Source organism: Cupressus sempervirens, chromosome 5 (assembly GCF_028749045.1).
Source record: "Cupressus sempervirens isolate cs-2001-9-10 chromosome 5, ASM2874904v1, whole genome shotgun sequence".
NCBI lineage: Eukaryota > Viridiplantae > Streptophyta > Pinopsida > Cupressales > Cupressaceae > Cupressus > Cupressus sempervirens.
In genome coordinates, this window is record NC_143122.1 from 627,030,853 (window position 1) to 627,055,771 (window position 24,919).

At 35.7% G+C, this 24,919-nt stretch overlaps 1 protein-coding gene across 1 annotated transcript; it reads left to right on the forward strand.

The window, feature by feature from the left end:
• The first annotated feature begins 454 nt into the window (after positions 1-454).
• On the forward strand, positions 455-18,237 carry LOC149557460 (calmodulin-binding protein 60 D-like). Its single transcript, XM_089832116.1, has 8 exons — positions 455-934; positions 1,675-1,750; positions 6,128-6,186; positions 15,629-16,122; positions 16,297-16,457; positions 16,544-16,747; positions 16,835-17,072; positions 17,204-18,237. The coding sequence occupies exons 1-8, from the start codon at positions 849-851 to the stop codon at positions 17,815-17,817; spliced, it is 1,932 nt and encodes a 643-aa protein (XP_089688242.1). The 5' UTR covers positions 455-848; the 3' UTR covers positions 17,818-18,237.
• Positions 18,238-24,919: the final 6,682 nt, after the last annotated feature.

Here is a 24,919-nt window from a genome sequence, read left to right on the forward strand (position 1 = left end):
CATTAAACTACAATACATAATTAATAATAATAATAAAAGAATATTGACCCACATGGTATGCATAACCCCATAAAAAGATATGATTTCCGTATGAAATTGCTTCTATGTTTTTACCAGTGTCTCAGATTAGTTGCTTTTTAAAAAGGATAAAATTAAAAAAGAAAGCGGCAATCTATTTTACATTCAGACCGTGTTCAGACAACACGTGGTCCAGCACGGAAAGAAATGGATCACAACAAATCTCACCCGTCGAAATCGCCACGTTGAAATCAGACGCTCAATCTCAGCCGTCTAATGTTACACGCAATATCCAGGGAAGTTCAACAATAAAGAAGTCGTTAAAATCCGTGCAAGTTGACGCCTATCGACGGTCGCAAATGCTCGACTGAATTACGCTGCTCAGTGGATGCAGAGTATAGAAAATTATAAATATGTAAAATAAATTAAAAGACCTGGTCTACGCCGTCAGTAGACTGAAATTATTGTCTGAAATTGTTAATAGGAGAGATTGACTGAGAAGGGAGTTTATAGATTGGTAACGTGTAGATCAACCATTCAGAGTTCGAGGTTCGGCCATGACGGCCGTCTTATCGATCCCGGGAAACCCTCCTGCTGCGTATACTGCAGCTTTTCAAACTTAGTTTGGGGCTAAGTTTGTGGCATATTTTGGCACGAGTATTTTGAGATCGCGATTTGTACGTGGAAATTAGGGAAGTGCTCTCTGGAAGGGCAGTGTAGGGTTTGTCCATGCTCGACGCTGCTGGATTTGTAGATCGGAGGGTTTTATAGAGAAGAGAAGTTTGAAGCTTTAGTTTGTAGCTTTTTTTTCTTGTTCGGGGTTTGTTACGATGAGAGAGAAGCGCCCGTTGGAAAACGACGGGAATGATGAAGTCCGACCAGAGGAGAAGCGCCAGAAAGTGCCTCAGCTTGCAAGGTAGCTTTTTGCGTGTGTTTCGTGAAAAAACGATTTTTTAAGTCTGTGCTAGGTTATGGCTGTGCTGAATCACCTTGAAACTTTTCTAGTTTTAGTTTTCTAGTTAGTATTTGTGTTCACTTGTCCTCAGTAACGGCTTCGCTAAATTAATTGCCTTCTCTGCACTAAATGGAGTTTTTTTGGATGTCATTTGTTTGTCTGATGCATTAATGGTTGGTTAAAGTCTTTCCTGAAACACTGTTAGTAGCATGCCTATGTTTTATTTGCTTGTGCTAGGCCTTTTTTGTGCTTGATCAGCTTGCGACGTTCCTGGTCTTGTAGTTCTAATCGTTTTTTTATTCATTTGCCCTAGGGATAAACTTTTTCATTTTTGCTAAATATGGGTTTTTAATCTGTTGCTTCTCTTTTTTTCCGAGCTATTGTTAGGTTCTTGCTAATGGTTTCTCTAAGATGTAAATCATTGTTTTAGTCTCCTGGCTGTTAACACCAAGTCCTTCTATCCCATTTTTGTTGAGGGAGACTTAAATTTAGTCTCTGTAGGGCTTGTACCTTGCATTTATAACTCAGGTTAATTTTAGACCAGGGAAAACCACCGGACAATGTTTTCGTATTCGTATTTCTAGGCATTTCACAATTATTCCTATGGGTTAAGGTACTTTGTGGTTTCTAGCTAAGAAAATGAATAATGTTTATGTTTCAATGCTCTGACGTGCTTTCTTATGTGGGAACTGTTTTGTCAGTGTTATAGTGGAAGCTCTAAAAGTGGACAGTTTGCAAAAACTCTGCTCATCCTTGGAACCAATACTTCGGAGGGTGGTAAGAAGCCTTCTGTTTGTATTAGGAGAAAAGTTTGCAAATTTAGTTGTTATCAGGGCTTAAGGTTACTGTTAAATTTATGAAAACTGAAAAATGAGAGGTTTTGGTTATTTATACGATGCTATTGAGGTGTTAACAGAGGAATAACCATGAGCTGAATTAGGCCAATGTGGAAAAGCACATTCCTTAATTCAGTTATTAAAGGTTAGATGGATATTGATCCCATTATATCACCTAAAACTCGCATAGCAGTGTTGAAATTTAAGAAAAACACCAGAACTAGCACATATTGCACTTCAAGCTACCATTGAAAGACATAAAAAATACACTTGCTTGGGCTATTTCAACTTCTTTTGATCTGCCTTCTCCAATAATAATAAATTTAATTATTGCACTACAATTTTGCCTTTGGAGGATGTTACATTATGATGACGAAATCTTTTCTGTAGCTGGAAATGGAGATACCGCTTTGCCAGAGTGATCTCACATGCATGCTCTCTGTATTGGACATGTTTATAAATAAAAACTCACATAATCTCACATGGCAGGGAAATACACAGTTCTCTCTTCAATGACATCCATTTGTTTTGAATACTTATCCATAATAACATAATCATAACTACACTGCACCACACCAAAAGTTACTGGCAGTTAACAGATGGTCTCAATTCATCAATTCCAAACTCAGAAATTGCTTCTATCATGTGTACAGAAAATATCATTATGTTCCCATAATTCACAAACCTTAGTAATAAACATTATACTGCACCTAAATATATTTAGTTGAACTATACTCTTGTTAAATTCCATCATTTAGATCCCCCAACCCAGTTAGTCCAGGATGTTTAAAAGGTGGATTTCTGGCTTTTGGGACTGATGATGCAGTTGATCCTGGAAAAGTGGCTGTTTGTTTAGGTATTGCATTTAATGTTTCGGCGGAAACACACTGTGTTTCATCCCTCATTTTTTTGCTATACTGTTCTTTTTCATCTTACTGTGCTTGGGAATGATTTTCCAGGAAATTTATACTGAAATTCCGTCATTCAGACAACAATGATTCTATAGCTGAGTTCATACTGGTACTAATGGAATGAGAGTTCTGCTGAAAAAAGTATTATCTCAGGATAATGTTGGTAGTTGCCCCGAGAAACTATATGGCTAACATATGTTAGAGTGGGATGGGAGATCTCTTTGAGCCATGAGGTCAATAGCAGTGTCCATGCTTTTCATGGATATAATAGACCTTAATTGGTATATCTGCACCTTGTTAGAAAGTTATTTTAACCCCAAGTGATTTCTTTTAATTCTGTGATATTCAGCTAATTATTGAACTATGCAAATGCTCAAGGTCAGAGGAGCTCAAATTACTGTAATTTGATTGCACGCTGTTTCTCTTGCCAATGTTACCTTTTTCATAGCTGAATCTGGTTGCTGTCATTGTTGAGAAGTGTAGGTTCTCCTATGTAAATGTCCTGCTTCAAATTTACACAGATTGAATTGTTTTTAAATTTTCAGAGAATGAGATTTCTTGTTTCTGTAGGAAATCACGATGTCCACAACCTTTTTCATGCCAGTTCCACATTTCTATTTTTTTGGCTGCAGGGTTTCTTCACTAATTTCTAGATTTCTAATTTGATTTCATAAAATTTTTGTGCAGAAGTCTTGAGACATTTTGATGTAAGCTATCTTCTTCATACTCACTGTCAATTCTTCATGCTTAATATCTAGTTATTACTTATCCTCTATATTGGAAGCGTTATATTAGCATGAGGGCATTCCCATCTGAGATCAAAGTATGCAGCTGCAATTTCCTCATTTAAGTTTTTAGATAGCTGGCATCTCAAAATTGTATAACCTCATTTTATTGTTCCTTAAATGCTAATGCTTATGCAAATTATTGTTCTTATTTAGTTCTCTACATGATTATGCAATGCATATTTGGTTCTCCTTCTTGTCATTTTTGTAGATCGCAAAATACCCAACAAGATGTAGAAAAGCAAAATCTTGAATAAAACTAAGAAAATTCAACCAGTAAAGGAACCTAGAGAAATATATCGAGCTATGAACTGAAAAAATAACCAGAAACCAAACACCCTACCCATCCCAACCAACATTAAAGAAAACTCAACAGAACTTCAAAGCAGAGAAGAAATTTAAGCATGGACTGGAACCAGTCTCCTCTTTTTCTGGGAGAGGAGCCTCAAGTGTTTATTGAGAGCCATCCCCTGTAGAATCCTTGTGATTCGTTAGAGAAGAGATACGCTTCTCAAAATTTTGGAATCTGCCTAGTAACCTTTATATCAAAGAGAAATCAAAATATATTCCTACTGTTGTAATGCCCTATTTTGGGATCATCTTATACTTTGCCTTAAAATCACAAATCCAAAATGAAACAGTGGCAAAAAATTAGTTGAAGATGTAATTATTACCCCAAGAGGATGAATCAAGCCATATAAATATCTGAAGTCTGATTTTTTATATTAGGTTGATCTCTTAGATCGATCTCCTTTATCAAACCGAGCTCTTCTGCTTAGTCTGCTCTCAAAATCTGAATAATAATCTTTTATTTTTGCTCCTTTTTTCGCTTGGAGTCAAATCTCCTTTACACTATGGTGGTGAAAGGGTCACAATCTTTCATTAGAAATGAGTCACCTCTTTTCGTTGTTGCCATTGAGAATAATATATTATTCCCCAGATTGCTCTCCCTTGTATGTTCTCCCCAAGTGAAACAGTCTCCCCTTTATTTCTTCCATTGCGGGGGAGAGTCGCATCTCTTTATCATGGCTGCCCTTGCAAAGGTCATGACCTTCCATGATTTTCAACCTTTTGAGAGTCACAACCCATTGTCATTTATGCCATTTGAAAGAGTCACAACCCTTCATAATTGTCCCTCATTGAAAGAGTCGCGAACCTTTATAATCACAACCTTCTTGAAATGTCACAACCCTTCATAACCTTTGCCCTTTGAAGGAGTCACTTCCTTATTTTCTTCTCATTTTTCTTTCTTTTCTATTAATTCTTCCTTTGCTTCACAGCTTCCCTTTACTCTTTTTCCCTCTCCCCCGCTTTCAAATGAAGTTCTTTTCTCCCTTTTTATATTTCATGTTTGAGGAGTGACAGCTTTTCATGTCATGCCTTTTGACCCTTCACCAACTTTATTAAATTTAACTATTTTATTTTAATCTTATTATTTTATATTTTATATATTTAATTTAAAATTTGTTTTTTTTCTTTTATAGTTCATTATTATTATTAAATCCTATCTCAAAAAGGGAACATCATGAATTGATCAATTTAAGGGATGGATCTATTGCTGGTTGTTTGTTGGCTTAATTCATTTTTTTTTGATGGTAATGTAGGAGGTGATAACTAATTCTCCATGTTCAGTTTAAAATCTAAACCTAAGACAATGGAGATATGGTTGAGAATATTGCCTGATGAAAGACAATATTATAAGGAAAATAGCATTGAGGGACTCTTAGAGGATATAAATTATGTTTGGAAAATAAGTGCAATCGCTTTTTAAGCTTTTAACATGGGTCACTCTACCCGTGTTGTAAACTCTTGAGAATGATTGGTTATGATTTATTACGTCATTCATGCTACTGAATTATCAGAGGATGGAAAAATAATTAGTAAAAGATGATTTGCATATAAGCTTGCTTTTTGTTTGTGAATAAATTTGTGAATAAATATGTAGGCATGGTTGGAAAGTTTTATGGGTGGTAACACAACAAGAAAAGTAATTGTTGGAATACTCGTTCCTTGAGCAAACTTAAATGATGATCACAAGTTACAACTATGTAGTGACAGAGACATGGAAATCAAGACCACTTTCCATTTTCCCTTCCTTTAAAGTGCCAACATAAACATAGAACAAGAAATTATTATGGATTGACTAGCTATGTTAAAATGCCGAAGAATATTAGCTTTCTTTAGAGTTTGTGTTGGATGATTATTGATATTTTATCCTGTGTTTGAATTGTTTGTCTTTATAATCATATCAAATGCTGTTTATTTAATGAATTAAAGTTCATAACAATTACTTAACAATTCAATAACTGATTAAATTTGCCAAGATTTTGGGTCACCATGGCAATATTTAACTGCTAGCTATAATGATTGGCATCCATTTTCTTACTTTATTTATCAGATGCTTAAAACTTCATGTACTTGTGAAGGATGATTCACAAGAAATAGCTCAAGGATTGGTCATACCTACAATTTATCTTAATTTTGACAATGCATAAGAAATCTTGCATGATTGAATGCATAGGAAAGTTTTCAATGTTCATGATTGCAGCAGACATGCTTCAAACTTTCTTTTGCTCAGTTGTTTTCCACATTTTGTTTTTGATTCTCAGTTGTACTGAACAGGTTAGTGAAGAGGTTGAACGTGCCTTAGCAAAGTTAGCACCAGCCAAACTTGCCAACAGGTGTGTAGATTTTGAATAAGCATTCATACATTTTTTGTCATGAAATTTTATTGCAGTTTACTGTTCCTTTCTGATGAAGGATTATAATACAAACATTGGAATCTGTTAAATATTAAAATTTCTGTACATAGGCATAATTCCGTACCTTCATGCTTTTTTGTTGAAATTTCATATTCATTGTATATGTAGCAATCTTGACATTTTAGCTCTCAGATGATACCCATACCTAATACTAGGCTTGTATTGGATTCTGTGGCATGGCTCATGCTTGGCTTTTAAGCCTTAATCGTTGGGACAAGTTTGTATAGTAGTTTTGTTGTAGTAGTCTGAGTTTATTGCCCATGGGGATATAACCCAAAGCCATTAATAAATATGTTATATATATTACTGTTCTGTTTGATTATGTTATGAAGCTATTAGTCCATCTGCATCCCAATTTTGTTTTTATACACTCTTGCCAGTTATTTTCATGAGCAATTCATGCATAACACATTACCTTGTTTGATTTATTATTATAGTACCCTGTGAAGCACAGTGAATATATCCACTAAAAATTTCAAACTATTGTTTCAAGATGGAATTCTTGAGCTTTAAGCAGATTAAGTAGTTAATGCTGCCAAGCATGTTCTAGTTGAGCTAGGTTATTGGTTTCTTAAGAACTTCATATTTACAAGGACTCATCTCTAGTTACTAAATCATCAAGCTATATCAATCTATTGTATCGTTTATAATTAGTTATAGTCATAGCTGTTTGATCATTGCTTTTATATCTTTTTCTTGCTAATGAAACTGACATAGCTGAATGAAGAAAGTTTTCAAGGGTCAAGGAAGTGGCAATAAGAGGCGGAAAACCAAGCAGTACATATGAGAAAAAAGTGATTTGTAGGGTTGTTTAAGAAAAAACACGCATTTGTTAATACCAGTCAAATTCTGTTTTGCTGAAACAGATATTGCACACCATCCAAATACTATTTTCAGAAACAGACATTGTACACTGTCCTTGCAGATAAAGCATTGAAGTATTGGAAAGAGAGACAGAGAAAGGAGTAGAAGAGACAGTGGTTGCTACATCCAATTTGGAACCAAATGTTACTTGAAGTATTGCAAGCAGAGCCAGAGCAAGAAGTAGAAGAGACAGTGGTTGACAGGAAGGATCAGAACCTGATAGTTTGTACCCAATGTAAGAAATAGGAGTGCTGGACTAGTATGCAGACAGACAGCATGAAGTATTGCAAAGAGAGCCAGACCAAGGATGGAATAGACCATAGTTGGAGAACAGACTAAATTATTGTGGAGCAGAATACCAGGTGTAGACAAGCCTCACGAAATACTTTAAAGAAGAAAGGAGGTGAAACTACTGGGTTCACTGTACAGTCTATCAGATGTCATCCGATCTGGTGATTTCTCACTCAGGTTCATCATAGATGTATACGGAAAACGAATTGGTCTAGAATCTGAATCCGATCTGAGCCAGCTGCAGATCTGGGGGAAATACCTGATCAACTGGTAGCATAGCTGAAAAGTAATAAAATAGAAAATTGATTCATCTAGGGAAGGGCACAACAATCAGTAAATGCAAAGTTACTGCAAAATATAGCAGCAGTGGTGGTAGAGGACCAACAATGCCACAATTGTGTCAAAATGCACAAATTTGTTGTAAATCAATGAATTTGTAAATTAAACAGCACAAGTCTGGAATGCTAAATTTGGTCCAAAAGATCATAATGACAGGGACTGATCTAAATTGAGATTTAGCAGAAATAGTTGAAATAGAGAGGAAAAAGATAAGTACCCTTTAGCAGGTACTGGATTTGCAAAATGGGAGTAATTGGAAATCTTGCTGAACAACTAAGAATGAGAGATGCTAAAAAAAATTACATGAACAAAATATTAAAGTGGGATGGGTGCAAGAAATAGTGCCATCAAAAGAAGCTGGAGGAAGATCAAATTAAAAAAACAATGAAATCAAAGAAGATAGGATTCCAAATGCTGTACAACATTCATTATGTCTAATGAATGTGCTGTCTATGTAAGTTGAAAGCTTGTTGCAGCTAAACATGGTATTTGGGATGTGAGCCTGGCCTGAAGAAGTCAATACAATACATGATTGGGAGTACAAAGGTCTTAATAGATGTATTAGTCAGTGTTTGATGGATGGTTTGTATGCTTTGAGAGGCAGTGATTGTAGAAGAGAAATCTTGTTCAAGTGGTGAATCAGATTTGAAAATAAGTATAAACAAATCAATGAGGAAGTTTTGCATCTTTATGAGTGCCTTGAGGACACCTATTACATTGCTCGAACTATGCACAAACCTGCATACTTAGTTAACATCAGTGAAATTGAGACATTATTTGAAACTGGAAAACAGCTGATTGTAAAATAGAGTTGTCAACCTTCAATTGCCATTGATAAAGAAGCAGAGCAATAGAAGCACTCGCTCACGCATACTGCATACTGCATGCTTCATTTTGGTTATCTATTTTGTAAATCCCAAATCCCCAAGCTCCAGGGTATTCAAACTTAGAAGGATTATCACAGACCTATGTTCAGATTGTCCAACTATGGACCAATTGGCGAGCTGGGTAAACTCTCATTTGCTTTTGGTTCTATGACCAAGGGTGGTTTCCCAAAGGTGTTGCATTATGTAACATTACAAAAACAAAACACTTACTTCTGCTCAATCCGCACCCATTGCATAATGCACTCCCGTTTATGATTGTCATCTCATGACTATACGTTGTTTTAGGAGTCTCAAATTTAAGCCTTTATTAAATAGATAATATGCCAGATAAGTATTAATGAGTGTGCTTTATAATATCCCTGAAAATATTACATACATTTAGACATGGCAATTGAAACACACAAACAAACAAAATTGAAAAGATGTCGATAATGATGTATTTTGAATGTGTTGAGGATGATGGAGAGAAAGCTATTTATGTTAGCTTTATCCAACTAGGTCACAAGCCTTTGAAATCATTCAACCATTTAATAACGAAAAGCTAGGTGAAGCCTTTGAAATCGAAATCAGTCAACCATTTAATAACGAAAAGGTAGGTGATATCTTAGTCAAGGCTTCATAAAAGACTATTATGTTTAGAATGTAATAGCAAGTTGGGCTCAACATATACATTTAAAAAAATAAATAAATAATTGCAAAAAATTAAGTTTAATTAGTATTCCCTGAGCATAACCATACATTTCTTTTATTATGTTGACAATTGCCTTACAAAGGCTTTGTAAGGAAGATACAAACTTCGGGCTGACCAAGGAAGGCTGATTTTGTCTTTAACCATTCAAGTTTTGAAGTTGACAAGTGTTTATTTCAAGTTTGAGGTGAGCCTAGATTGTTGCAATGCCAAAAAACTAATAACCCAAATTGGAAAATGAATTGCTAGATTTGCAATTGCTTCTCCTTAGTTTAAAATGTTATCCTTTGATATCCCATCAAAAAATGGCAACCAATGTAGATATACTTGCTATAGGGAGGGGTGCAGAGTGTTACAGTGCCTTACTACACAAGAAACCATATTTGTGAGTACAATAAACCCTAAAGCAATTGGTGCTCTCTGCAGACATTCCTCATATGTTGACATCAATGATTCATGGGTTTGAGTGAAATCAGCCACAAAATCCATTGAAATTGTGGCACAAAGGTGGTGCCCTGACAAAAGAGTGGCTGTAAATAATAAATGGAGAGATGAGCATTATTATTCTTTGTTGTACCAACAATAACACATTCACTGCGCTTTTGAAATATAGAACATATAACCTTCAATATAGAACAATTTCTTTTCACTACATTTATGTCCTTGACTATATTTGCTATCACAATTGAAACACAACCCTTTTGCTCTTTTCTCCTCAATTTGTTGTGGAGTCAACGTAGTAGGTTGAGGAAGAGAAGGTGTTGAATATCCTCTTTCTCTTGTCACATTAGCCCCTTGCTTTCTAGGATTCATGAACTTCTCCTCTACCTTGCATGCCAATATAAAAGACTCATTTATTGAGCTAGGACTAAACATGCGTACCTCATGTTGAATGTGATCCTTGAGGCCACCCAAGAATAAATCATTCAAGTTCTCGTCTGTAATTGTATCCACTCTTAAGAATAGATTTTGAAATTTTTGAATATAATCCTTAACTGATCCTGTTTGTTGAAGCTAAGCAAGTTGGCTAAAGAAGTTGTCTGTCGCACTATTGCTATATTGTGCTTGGAGTTCTTCTATAAAAATTGACCATGATACAGTGGGACCCTTTTTCCTCCGATGAGTACAAAGCCAACGATACCAAATGAATTGCTTTGGTTCTAGATATAAGGAAGCTATTGTGTGACCTTTTGTCCATATGGGGTTTGATGTACTTTAAAAAAATTCTCCATTTGGTTTATCCATGTTAGAGGATCCTTGCCATCAAACTTGCACATATCCACCTTTAGAAAAAAATTCCTAGATCTCATAGGAGTCTTAAAATTTGTGTCATTATTAGTTGACTCGAAGGTTTCACCTTGATTGCTTGAGAACTTCTTCCTTGGTTCATTCATATAGGCACTTAACATGCTTCGTATATCTGATATATCTTTTCGTAGGTCACACATATCACTCTTAACCTCTTCCTTGAACTTACTTATTTCCTCATTGGGATTACTATCCTCTGTTGTTCCCCAATCCTTATCAGCTGATTTCCCCGGTGTGGTAATATTCTTTTTGCCTCTTGCTGGAGGCCCCGTCATGATGGAAACCAATATTTTTGAAATAAATCACACAAATGAAATGTAAATTACTAAATTCTCTGATTTTTAATTTATTTTTACTGTAACTTACTAGGGCAAAGATACCCTTACTCGTAAAAATGCAAAAAAATAGCAAACTTGCTGCCTTGAGAGCGAATTTTCCAAATTTTGCAATAACTTGCTTATTTTTGCTTCAATTTCTCCAAGCTTTAAAATGGAGGCTCCTCTACTATGTATTCAAAAACCCAATTTAAGTTATACTCCAATTGGATAGGATGTGAGAGATATGTAGATCTCAATAAACTTTGTAGAAATGGTAATTCTGCAATAATTTGCTCCAATTCCTCTGAAATTTTGACTATAGCTTATTTAATATGGTCTTAAAAGACCCTTTAAAAATCTTTAAAAAATTCGCTGAAATCTGAAAGTTATGTTCTTGTAATGAAATAACTTGCACAATGGAATAACTTGTAATGAAAGTTATTCGCTGAAATCTGATACCACTTGTAATGAAATAACTTGCACAATGGAAGAGATAATATGAAATATTCTATAAATAATTGATAATAATTGAGAGTAATAGGCCACTTCAAGGGGGCAATCTCTAAATATCTCCAATGAGAACACACTTCACAATATGATGTTGAAATAAGACTCGCAACCTCCTATATATACCTAATTATGCTGAGGCTGAATAGACACAACCCTACATAATACCTAGGCCGACCTACCTACCTAAATAATAATATAATAATGATAACATGACTTAATTAAGGATTAAGATAGCTACAAGTTGACTATTCATAACTTTATATACACCAATATTAAGGGTGTAGCATAACGAGCAATATGTTAGGCATTAGGCAATTGGCCCATTGCTTAAATGCATACTAGTTGGACCAAATCACCAACATGGTCGTTGAAACCTTGACAAGGCATTGAACCATTGAACAATAAGCTTTGGATGGGAGCAAGATATATCTCAATAATCCATCAATAGCAAAAAAATACAAAAATTGTGGGTTACAAGTATGTAAGGAAAACTAGGATTAAGATAAGAATAAATGAGGGAAAAGGGAAAGCTAAAACTGCAATTGCATTAGGATACTTGGGGCATTTGACAAAGTTTACAACATTCGGGGCTAGGAAGAACCTATACTACTTGCCAGAGAGGAATGGAATGATGAGGAGGTTCGAGAGGTCAAAAACATGAAATAATGAGGGATGATGGGATAGAGGAAAGCAAAACTCTAAATGTTTAAAATACTTAAGACAATCGTTTTACAAAGACATTGGTGAGGTTTGGATGTCGAGGAGGTGAAGGAAATATGCCAAAAAGGGATGAAGGTATGAAAGACATGAATGGACCAAAAGCCTGATGGCATATTTAAAACCCCCTTGCACATGCATATTGTATACCCTATGATAATGGTACTTTCGATATGCTTGGGTATATTACAAGTCTTTCAAGTCTGATGGATCAAAGGCTTGTCTCTTTGTTCTCATACTCACATTGAGACCTAATCTTCATTTTTTAGTTGTTCCTAATCAGCTTGGTATGTAATGTCCCCTTTTTGCGATGATCTTAAATCTTGTGTTAGTATCACAAGTGCAATAAAGAGCAGGGTATATTTAGAATTATAAATCTACCAATAAAACATTTTTACGGAGATAAATTTGGTTGAAATCTTGCAACCATAGATAATACTTGAAATATAATTCATAAGATCTATTCTCATCGGGGTTAGTTATCACACATGAGTACAAATATTTATGATCATCAAATATATTAGATAAGTCATAGCACATTTCCATTTATTGCAATAGGTTTTGAATGAGGGAGCACGATAGGTTGCCTCAAAGCAATCCTCACACTAAGCACAAGAGTGGATATATCATACCCCTTGGCCTAAGTGCTAGTCACATTGGACATCTATCATGGGTGGTCTACCTTGTAGGATTGGTCACTTTAATCAAATCAATAAGGTTTTAATGAGTGAGCATGATAGGTTGGCCCAAGAAATCCTCATATTAAGCCCAAGAGCGGAGACACACCCTCTTGAGCCCAGTGGTAGACACATTGGACATCCATCATTTGGTCATCTACCTAGGGATTCTTGTTTCTGCCCTCTTATTTAGGTCACCTTATTCAGTTTTGGTATTCAATCTTTAGGGTTTGAACAAGGGAGCATGATAGGTTGGCCCAAAGAAATCCTCAAATTAAACCCAAGAGTGAACACTCCCTCTTGGCTCCAAGTGGCACAAATGTTGAACATCTAGCATGGGGTGTTCTACCTAGTAGGGTGCTTGTGTCTGCCCTCCCTATTCATGTCTCCTTATCATCCTGTTATGAGTTACGATTTCTCCAACAATCAATCATTTTAGAGGTTGGAAAGGAAATTGCAATAGGGGGCCCGAAATTCCTTCTATCTAAGCCCAAGAGCTGACACTCACCCTCCTGGCCCCAAGTGGCAGGCACATTGCGCATCCATCATGGGGTGGTCTACTTAGAGGGCAGTCTTGTACCGTGTTAGTCCAATCATTGGTTTTCTTGAGTATTGTGTATATATCTCTGCTCTATGTATGAGCAGCTATCATGCTCTATCTAAGTTTCATGCATTTATAGCAGTGTCACATTCTATATATTTGTGTATCGTGATTTCTTATCAGCAATACTCTGTTGTTTAGTATTAACTCTGATCAATTGAGTAGTGAAGACATTGTAAGGGAGCAGAGATTCTGTAATTTGTCTTGCGACAATAAAAAATGATCTATCTTTTGGTGGGATCCTTTGTTTCCCATGGTAAGGAGGGTTTTGCCCAGGATAATTTCTGTGTGTTCTCTGTTATTCTTTTGAGAGTTTGTATTTCTTTGTTGCTATAATATATTCTAGTTTGAAAACTTAAAATAAGTGAGTGCAGCAGGCACCAACATAAGCAAATGCATTGACAACTATATATGTCCATTGCTAAAAAGAAAAAAGAAAAAACTAAAAATTAATCTTAGGTCCATTGCTAAAAAGAAAAAAGAAAAAAGTAAAAATTAATCTTAGGTATAAATGCAGGGCCATTACCACGATCAACTATCTCTTCTGAGAAGGTCCCATCCAATCCATTTTACACATCAATAATTTTGAACTTTTTTCTCAAAAAGCCAAAACACCTATTGTTATGGGTTACTTGATTGACTGATATTTGGCAGTGAGCAATAGGACAATCACAAGTCAGGTCAGGACATATCAACCAATCTCATAACTAACCTGGATCTGATCGCCTACATCTAGGCTGGTCTTTTTTGAACACATACCAATTCTAAATATTAGAGCAAAGGTCAAGGAATCAACTTTTTATCTAAAAAGGAAAATTATACTATTTATAGGCAGGAGTCAAGATCACGACCTGCTTAGCTGATTGCATGTGGACACATTTTTTTTAATGAAGCCCAGATGACCCCGCTCTGGGATCTCCCCAAGTTTCCAGGACGTCCCATAGGCACCCCCTGCCCTCAGAATGTCTCTGTAATGGGGATACCCCAAAGATGCTGGGGACACATCTGTGATCTTAATCAAGCATGAATTATCAAGGAAATGTAAGGAAATCAGAGAGTACAACACTAAAAGAAGAGACATTTACACCCTAGAGAAGTCCACTTTGGGTGAACATTCCAGCAAACTGATTGTGAGCACAATTTCATTTAAAAGTACCATGAATTGAAAATTACAATTGATCTAAGCGAGTTCCTGAAGAGTACTTAGGACTCACCTGGACTAAGAGAGTTCTAGAACTAAGTGTGGAAGTGAATTAAATGTGCTATGGTGGGAGCTTTAGTTTTCAATGATAGGCCGAGAACTATAAAGGCTAGAGGAAAGATTAATAAATGAGCAGTTAGGCACTGCAATGAGAACTGTAAAAACAATGTTTGAAGTTTTATCATGCGATAATTTTGTTTAAGATCAGAGAGGTCCAATATACTATGCATGCTTGAGCTATCCTCCTATTCTATGTCTAAGCTAGATTAGCTCACTAAGTTGATAACTTCCACTTAGTGTCAAAAAGAATGGTACTATTGACTAATATATAAATAGGAGGGCAACAAATGGCTTAGCAGTTACAATTCTATATGCCACTTGGGAAAATTCTAGCTAGGTTCCTCTGTATTTTCATTTCCTAGGAATGGTGCTGCAACTGCTGTCAGAATACATGCTATCAGATTTGGGAGTCAGGTTTGGGGAGGATTTACATTGTTGCCTTACGACCACATTTTCTGCAGGTAATAACTAAGCTTCTGATGGAGCTGTATTAGCTAGAAATGAGAGCTGACGTTGGTATGAGATCCTTGGTTTCCCATTTTCTCCTGGAACAGAGGGAGTAGGCTAACATCAATACAATAATTTAGTTAGATATTGTTCAATACAAGAGATCTTGTAAATTATTCCATGTTAATGTTTTTCAGGTGCTTTGCATATCATGCTTAGAAACTCATGATACAACTGATATTTACAGCTTGTCCAGAGGCCAAACAGTTACTATCTATTTCAGTTGATCAGAGAAAATGGAGTTCCAAATTTCGTCAATAATTTGTGTTTTGTTTTTACTGATTTTGCAATTATTGAGGCACTTTCTGTTTTGCTGAATTATTATGGTACATATATTTTCATTATTATTTTGTTCATTCGGGCTGACATTTACCATGGCATTAACTGAATGCAGGGCTTCTCCAAAATGCATAGAAGGGCCTGATGGAAGAAACCTGCAACTGCATTTCAAGACAAGATTATCACTCCCTCTTTTCACAGGTGCAAGGGTAGAGGGAGAGCAGGGTGCTGCTATTCATGTAGTTTTGCTGGACGCAGACACAAATCGGGTTGTTACATCAGGGCCTGAGGCATCTGCAAAATTAGATATTACAGTCTTGGAAGGAGACTTCAACAATGAAAATGAAGACGATTGGACACAAGAGGATTTTGAGAGTCATGAAGTCAAGGAGCGGGACGGGAAGAGGCCTTTACTGAATGGTGATTTGCAAATTACATTGAAGGAAGGTGTTGGTACTATTGGAGAATTGATCTTTACTGATAATTCAAGTTGGATAAGGAGCAGGAAGTTCAGACTCGGATTAAAAGTTGCATCAGGTTACTGTGAAGGCATCCGTATTCGTGAGGCTAAAACAGAAGCCTTCACTGTTAAAGATCATAGGGGTGAATGTGAGTTATTTGCCTTCAATTTTTTCTTTTTTGCTTAGATTACATAGAGTAAATAAAAATGCTTTTAATCTCTGATGGTTAATATTTTAGGGGTAGCTAGTTAGATAAAAGCTGGTAGGCATTAATTGGAATCTTTTTTTTCATTAATTGATTTAAATTTTGGTTTGCTCTCAGTGTATAAGAAACACTATCCCCCAGCATTAAGTGATGATGTATGGAGATTAAATAAAATTGGAAAAGATGGAGCATTTCACAAGAAACTAAATAAAGCAGGTATTTTCACGGTTGAAGACTTTCTGAGGCTTGTGGTCAGAGATCCTCAGAAGTTACGAAATGTAAGTTCTTGATTTGTCAATTTAGTTGTGAATGTCATTTGAATATTTGCTCTTGCTGTAGCTGATATTTTTTGGATTTGATGCAGATCCTTGGAAGTGGTATGTCAAACAAGATGTGGGAGAGTACAGTAGAGCATGCAAAAACTTGTGTCCTTAGTGGAAAACTGTATGTCTACTACACTGACGAGACACAAAATGTTGGGGTTATCTTCAATAATGTCTATGAACTGAGTGGTCTTATTGCAAATCAGCAATATTATCCGGCTGAATCACTCTCTGATTCTGAGAAGGTATCTTTATTTGCACATTGAAGCATGTTTTATGCATGGACATTGAATAGAATGTACTTATGATGATGTCATCTGTTGTTGTGACAGGTTTCTGTTGATGCATTAGTGAAGAAGGCATATGATAACTGGCTGTCTGTTGTAGAATATGATGGGAAGGCATTGCTTAATCTAAAGTCAAACAAGAAAGGTAGTAGTTCTTGCCAAGAATCTTCCTTACCCACCATACAATATGCTAATGCCTATAGCCAGCAAGCTTCAGGGAGTTCTGAACCAGTTGGGATGCAACCTGCTCAAGCTTCAGCTAATGCTGGGTTGACTGGAGGTGGTAGGTCAACAAAACTGATGACATAGATGAAGTGATATAATTTTTTTTACATTGAAATTTAGAATTTACACATACTATTTCATAAGTTTTCTGAAATTTTTGTTCTGCTAAAATGTCTTGAGATTTGGCAGGTGTCTCAACAAATTCTGGTTTCAGTGAGAGATCAGTTGCAAAATATGGAGGTCAACCTTTACAAATGACAACCGCCAACCAACTTTCTTATGGGAACCATTCTTACAATCCACCAAACCAGGTAGCATTACCAGGACCACCATGTCAGAATGCCCTTTCATCACCAGATTCCTTGGTGGGTCTTGCGCTGGGGCCTCCACAGTCAACAGTCTCAACTGTTGTTCCTTATTCCATGGGGACAGTTATGCAGCTAGGAAGTACAAATGGAGTAGAAGACTGGTCACATAACAGAGATAATAGAGGCCAGGTGGATGACTATTTCTCTGAAGAAGAAATACGCACAAGGAGTTTGGAAATGTTAGAAAATGAAGACATGCAACATTTGCTACGCATGTTCAGTATTGGTGCTGGAGGTGTTGGTGTTGCAGATGATACTTTTCAGTATGTTCCTTTTACCCCAGCTCAACCTTATGGCTTAAATGAAGATCGAACTCGTGGCTCTGGGAAAGCTGTTGTTGGATGGCTAAAACTCAAAGCAGCCCTACGCTGGGGTATATTTATTAGGAAGATTGCTGCTGAAAAGAGAGCACATCTTGTAGAATTGGATGAATAACTTGAATATTGTGTTTCAGACTTGTTATTTGTTAATTTTAGCTAGATCATCTAACAGTGTACAGGTGTATCCCAAGTCTCACAGGAAAACCATTATCCTGGATGATTGGCAGTTGTACAAAGATTGCCCTTTTTGGTACAGGGTGCAGTCAAATTTACCAGCTGCCTCTTCCACGATGAATGGAAATGATTAGGATTGGTGAGAAATGTCTTTGATCATGATGTTGTACACTTCATATCAACCATACCGGCTAGGGTGTTCATGATGTACACCTCTTATCAACCAATCTCGTAACTGCAAGATGACTGTAATCCAATGTGCACTATAAGTGAATGTATTATGCATGCCATGTAAAAATAAAGTCAAATCTATCAAACATAATTGTTTCCAGCGGAAGCCTTTTCCTGCTGGTACATGCTACCTTTGTTCTACTTTTTGATTTTTGCATTGGTAGGCATAGTTTACAGGACAAGTTGATTAATTAATGATTGCTGAATCATAATTAGGCATTGTTTGTGGTTGTGTTTTGATTTCAAGGGCTGGTTATTGAGAGAGTTTTGCAGGGCACACTGTCCTACATTTTTATATCGTTCTCTTAGTTGGAATGATTACCATTTGCTCACTCATTATTTATTATTGACATATGCTTTTTATTCTTGTAATTTTGTTTACATAGCAAAGATTAATCTGAGATGCTTGAGTATTAAACTTCGAACCATGCCACTATAGATGCAAAGAATACCCACCTTTAATGCCTTTGATCTTTATTTAATGTTAAATCGGGTGGTAGCTAACTTTTCCAGGTTCAGGCACTGATATTTGGATTTTGTGTATTATATACAATCACCGAAGCTTTCAACTAGTCCTCTATTACCTGTGAATGCAGAATATGATTTGAATGCTAAGTCTGATTTGAGAAGGTAAATTTTAAGTTTGTTTCGAAAAAAATACTGAATTTGCTTACTTTTCCGGAAATCAATGAGCCAATTTTGAAGCAGCTAATATGCTAAATGTTATGAAGAGCATTAATCATTATATATTGAAGACAATACATAACAATGCAGCCTGGTCTCGTGGACTCTATTGCTTGGCAACTCCCACTAATACAAAACCCCCCAAAGAGAATTTTTGGAATATATGGATTTCTTGTTTTTTTTTGGTAGGTAGATAGCTGCTAAGGAGCAGCAGCCATTTTATAAATGATAAAAACTATGACACCTGTGACCTGAACAAGAGAAAAGACCAACTTGTCAATTATTCACATGTGATATACAAAACATGTCTCAAGGGGGTACCACTAACAAGCAAAAGAAGGGGTGACAAATGACAAATGGATGAAAAAATGAGAGGTTAGCATACACGAATGCTTGTAAATCGACGAGGAAATAAAAAAGTTGTGGGGGAGAAATTAAGGAATATCATATGGTCAAAACAAGGAGGATGCAAGCTTTGGGTTTAACCATGGAGGAAACTCCATAGTTAAGTGCGCTCAGGTTGGAGTAGTGCTGGGATGGGTGACTTCTTGGGAAGTCTTGGTGCTTCACCCCTGTGAGCATCACTTAGTTCCAATGAGTGCTAAGTATTCTTTTTATTCTCATGAGAGATGGATTCATGTGGAATCACTACTCATGAAACATGGGTCAATGAGTTTGACTCAAAATCACTCAGTTAAATCTTGATAGCAAATATCACAAATTTGACTTGTTGTGGAAATCATCTCCTACTTATCAATTGATGAGCTTAAGGAGCTTTCTAATGAATGGCTCATAAGGTAAAACACTTGGTGAAGGTTTTGCAAATGGTGTAGCAAGTATTGGGTTTAACCATGGAGGAAACTTTGTAGTTAGCGTGCTCAGGCGGGAGTAGTACTAGGATGGGTGACCTCTTGGGAAGTCCTGATGCTTCACCCTTGTGAGCATCACCTAGATCCAACAAGTGCTAAGTGTTCCATTTATTCTCATAAGAGATGGATTCATGTTGAATCACTACTCATGAAACATGGGTCAATGAGTTTGACTCAAAATCACACGGTTATATCTTGATAGCAATATCACAAGGAGGATGCTAATAAGCCTACTATATCAAAGAATTTAACTCCATAGGAGAGCATGAAAAAAGAACATAGAAAGGAGTGAATAGCAAATAGAGAGTAAAAATGATTATATAGCCTAACTTAGGATTGGTCCTCATCACTTGAGGTGTGAAATTGGTAGACAAATGATACCTAAGGAAGAATGTGAAGAAATGATATGTCTATTTTGCAATAGAGGTGTAGTAGAGACATCAATATTGTCATGGAGTGCTCAACATACAATGGTATCCATTATCCATTCGAGTTATATGTCTATTTTGCAATAGAGGTGTAGTAGAGACATCAATATTGTCATGGAGTGCTCAACATACAATGGTATCCATTATCCATTCGAGTTATGTGAAGTATTTTAGAAGCTATCAGTTTATGTATCCCATTTGAAGAAGCAAAATCTTGTGAGCAAATTACATTGTCAAAGAAAACTAAAGAAGAGGTTACAAAGTGCATAAGACTTTGACACCCTGTTCTCATCCATTTGAAGGCTTGAAGCACACATATCTTCATTATTTGGACATATCTCTTTATGAAAAGAGGCTTGGGGTTTTGGTTATTGGTTTACATTTCCTATTGCTTTGTTTCTTTTGTCCTAGCTTATTTGTTTTGTTGAATACTCGATTTGTTTCTTTTGTCTTAGCTTATTTGTTTTGTTGAATACTTGCTTTGTTTAGTACTCCTTAATGCTACATTTTAGCTTATACATTTTGGCACATAAGGTGGGAGTTAATCCATATTTAAAGTTGCGAATGTTTAGGGGGTGATTAGCCTTGGATTGGGGGTGAATTAGGAGGCAAGTGACACGTTAGGGGTATGTAAGTGGGTGATTTAATTAACTAGGCTTAGTTAGTTAATCAAGTAAGTTTCGTATGGGTGAATTGAGTTGGGTTGTGTCTAAACCACTTGGTTAGGGTTGGGTTAAGGGTTAGTTAAAGAATTAGAGGATTTTGATTAATTGATTTATTTAGTCGAAAGAGGAAAATATAATCAAATTAAATAGACTTGTGCAATTATTCAATATAATAGAATAAATAGGTGTTTTAATTGATAAATTAAACTATTGGTTGCTATTTGATTATTAATTGGCTTATCATTAATTACTTAATTAACTAGGTGATTAATATTAATTAATTTAATATTAAAAATTTAATTAATAATGCTCTCGGAGATGATTAAATAAGATTACTTAATTGTGTAAGGTGTACAACAAACAGGTTTGCTCATCATTATCAAGGAGGCAAAAGAGGAACAAGGAAAGCATGGCTAGTTCCATGGATGTGATGTATGAAATTATCAATGAGCTACATGAGGGCCTTAGTAAGCCTCAAATTATCAAAGTGGATAACTCTTAGATAAAGCTTTAGATAATGCATTTTTTGTTGAACTTGTAAGAAACAAAGGGTTCTCGAGAATGACTCGGGAGGAGAGGATATCATATATTCAAATGAAGTTTGGAGGGCTCTAGTAGAATTATGGAGAGGATTTAGTATGATGGTCATGCTATGTAAGATGCGGACATTATTGTTCAATATTTATATGACATTCTTAGAAGAGTACTAGTCTTATCTGTTTATAGGACAGTTTGCTAACTGTTTAAATAACTCTTATAAATATTATATGATATTTTAGTTATTAATCTTGACAAATCATACTATTTATTATAAATCCTACTATTACTTATTTGTTTCTACATCATGACTATTGTTAAAGTAAGTTAATTGAATTTCATAACTTAGTCAAACTTTATATTGATGTTTATAATTCTTTTAAGCAATAATTCTATGTAACTTGGAAATTTATTTTATAGATTCATGTGATGCTTATTTGCTTAACTATCTCCTATTGATGTGGATACCTCATTTTAGGCAAAAGCAAGCATGCATATGTCCCTTCTTATCCACTCTCCTCATAGTTTCATCGTTCTATAGCTTTACAAGTGTCTCGAAGATGGTCCTTCCTTGGTTATCCACTTTCCTCAAAGATACATCCAAGTGACATAACTACTTTATCCAGATCATCATCTTTATATTTTGGTGCACAATGTAACAACGTTTTGCCCTCATCGTCAGCTTTGGGCAGCAACTTATCTTTAGAATATTTTTCCACCAAATACGATACAAGGAAAATATAGCGTCTAACAAGAGTCTTTTTCAATAGTTGTTCAAATTGTATCGGAATAATTCTTATCCATGTTTCAAGTGAACCATTATATTCTAACAAAAACTTTGCCAACTATCGATTTGTGAATAAACTGAATCCTATTTTTGCTCATATGGGCATTTAGACAAAATTAGATACACAATAGCCATTGCAAGGTTGGCTCCATTAATAGAAATAGATAATATGATGTGTCTTTTACATCACCCCTTACTACCACATTCTTATACAAAAGCTATTCTTCAAAGTAGTCCCATACTTTTATATTCAGCTCCAATGGGTAGCCTCCAAATTTGCATTTAATACAAAAAAAAAACATGAAATCTTGTAATGTAAGGGTGAATTTTTGCCATCCTCAAATATCACACACTAAGTAAGAAATTAAGCTTGGGAACACAAGTCAACTTTGACTATTTAAAACCTTTAGTCTTGGAATCAAGTCTAAGTGTGTGATGCTTAAGCTGTCCGATGAATTCTATGCTTTTGGCTTTGATATCAGTTTAAATGTTTAACAAAATGCATCGTTACATAAATATTGTGGATTGCTTTTTTTTTGATTCTGCTAGAATGAAATTTGATAAATTGAGTCTTATAGTGCTTCTATTCTCTCACTCATATAAAATATTTATATAGAATATTGTATCTTGTTGAATGGTGTACTTTTGAAGCCAAAGAGTGATATTCCTATTAATGATTGCTTTTAAGAGGTAGAAGTTGTGTTTTTCTACTAGAATTGATTTCTAAAGATAGTAAAACTCGAGCAAAAGAACTCTCCAAATCAAAAGCATTAGTTTAATAATGTTTTGGGGGTTTATTTTGATTCCAAGGTAAGGTAGTTTTATAAAACTCTCTTATCTTGACTACTAAGTGAGATGAGGAACTTAATTACATCTATAAAGTGCCTCAATCTATAATAACATGCAACTTTCAATAGGACCAAAATTTCATGAGTACCCTCTATAACCATTGCACTACTACCTTTTGAAATGGTTGCTTTTTTATACCCATCTTAGGATCTAATTTTTTAGTTTAAAAACAGTTACACCATTAAAACATTCAACAAAATTTATTGTTTTTTTTGAAAAAATAATTGTTATAAAAGACTTCCTTCTTGCCCCATTCAATCTTTTTAAGTGTATCAATTGCTATATTAGCTCTAGCTTGGTGATTAGTCTGCCTGATTGTGGTCAATGCTAAATCTAAAGTTTGGACACTGGGGTAGTGCTACCAAATGGTAGATAATTAAGGAATAAACAACGATAATAAATCACAAATTATATGTCTTTTAATAAGCAATACAAACAAATTGTTTTTTTTGCTTAACTATTGATTGGTAGTTTACTTATGAAATCTATTTATGCTAATTGTTATGCAAAATTATTACATAACTGTTTTGATTAAGTAAAAATAAGTTTTGAAAGGACCCAAAACCTTGTACAAAGGGACAAGAAAGATATAACAATGAGGATAAAAAAACAACTATGGAAAACCACCTGACAAACTAGAGGGACACAACCAAGTTCTCCACAAGAGGGCAAACGACCCAAGAAACCACATACCATCAAGATTTACATTTTGGTCTAGACTTTTGAGAATGTAAAGACATATCAAATGAAGGTTTGGAGGATTTGCCTTTTTTTCCTTTAACTGATGTCCAACCATCCTCCACCTTCCTAGTAGCCTTTTGCCAATCCCCATTGACCCCCAAAACCCTTGCTGTAGGAGAAGCACCAAGAACAAAGTTTTGGACGGAGTCAGTAGCAGAAAAAAGGGACAACATCAATATTTTGACTCAAAGCTGCCAAAGGGATAGCAATCGAATCAACAGTTAGTAGTAGGAGAAGTGTCAGCAACAACATTCTAAGTCAAAACCATCAAAGGGACAACATTCAAATCACCAAAGACAACAACAAAATCCTTAGTAAAAAAAAAGATCAACATGAGAAGAGCTATCCAACCCATCCACCTCCATGGATACTTTTTGAACTGTATAGTGATCATCCGAAACCCCCAACCACCAAGAAGATGATTTCTTTGATCAAACCATGTCAGAGGAGCATCATGCAATGAGATGATCGATCATATGAAATTCCCTGCATTTGAAGGGAATACCCTCATATCAAGAAGCTAAACCCAAGAATTATTTGGCCTAGCCAACTTTATCTTTTCAAGAAGCCCCTTGGAGACATCTATCTCCACAAGGATGTAGACATACGTTGTCTTATAGATATTGGAGGAAATCGAATCAACCAAAAAGAAATCCCCAAGGGCATCCCCCACAACCTCCAAGACTGAATCCAGCCAAAAGTGAAGGGGAAGATTCGACAGTCGTACCCAAAGAGGAATTTTATTAAAGGATTCAATATTCAAATTAAAAGCCGGATACCAAGGCTTAGCTATTAGGGGGAACCTTTCCTCCCAAGAGAAGCCACGACCCAAGATAGAATTTCTATCATCAACATTAGTAAATTTTACAATAAAAAACCCCTTGCTATAGGGTTAATCTGAACTAAATTTGAAATGATTGGTTCCCAAAATTTGGAGATCCAAGCATGCAAATCTAAAAGAGAGGGCAAAAAACCCCTAAACGTAAAAGCAATAATGGAAGAGCAATCTTCCACATATGTAGAAACCTCATCAACAATATCTGAATCAAGATGAAGCACAATCAGGTTACTTACTAAAATAGGCACAACCGAATGATTAACAACAGTCGAACGAAGCCCCTTCTTCATAACATGAGCACCAATACCTACCTCAAAAGAAGCCACATCCGCATAGGAAATATCAGATCTCCCCATAAAAACCCTAGACTAAACACAAGAATGGATAGAATCCTCAGCATGAGCAGCTGGAGCA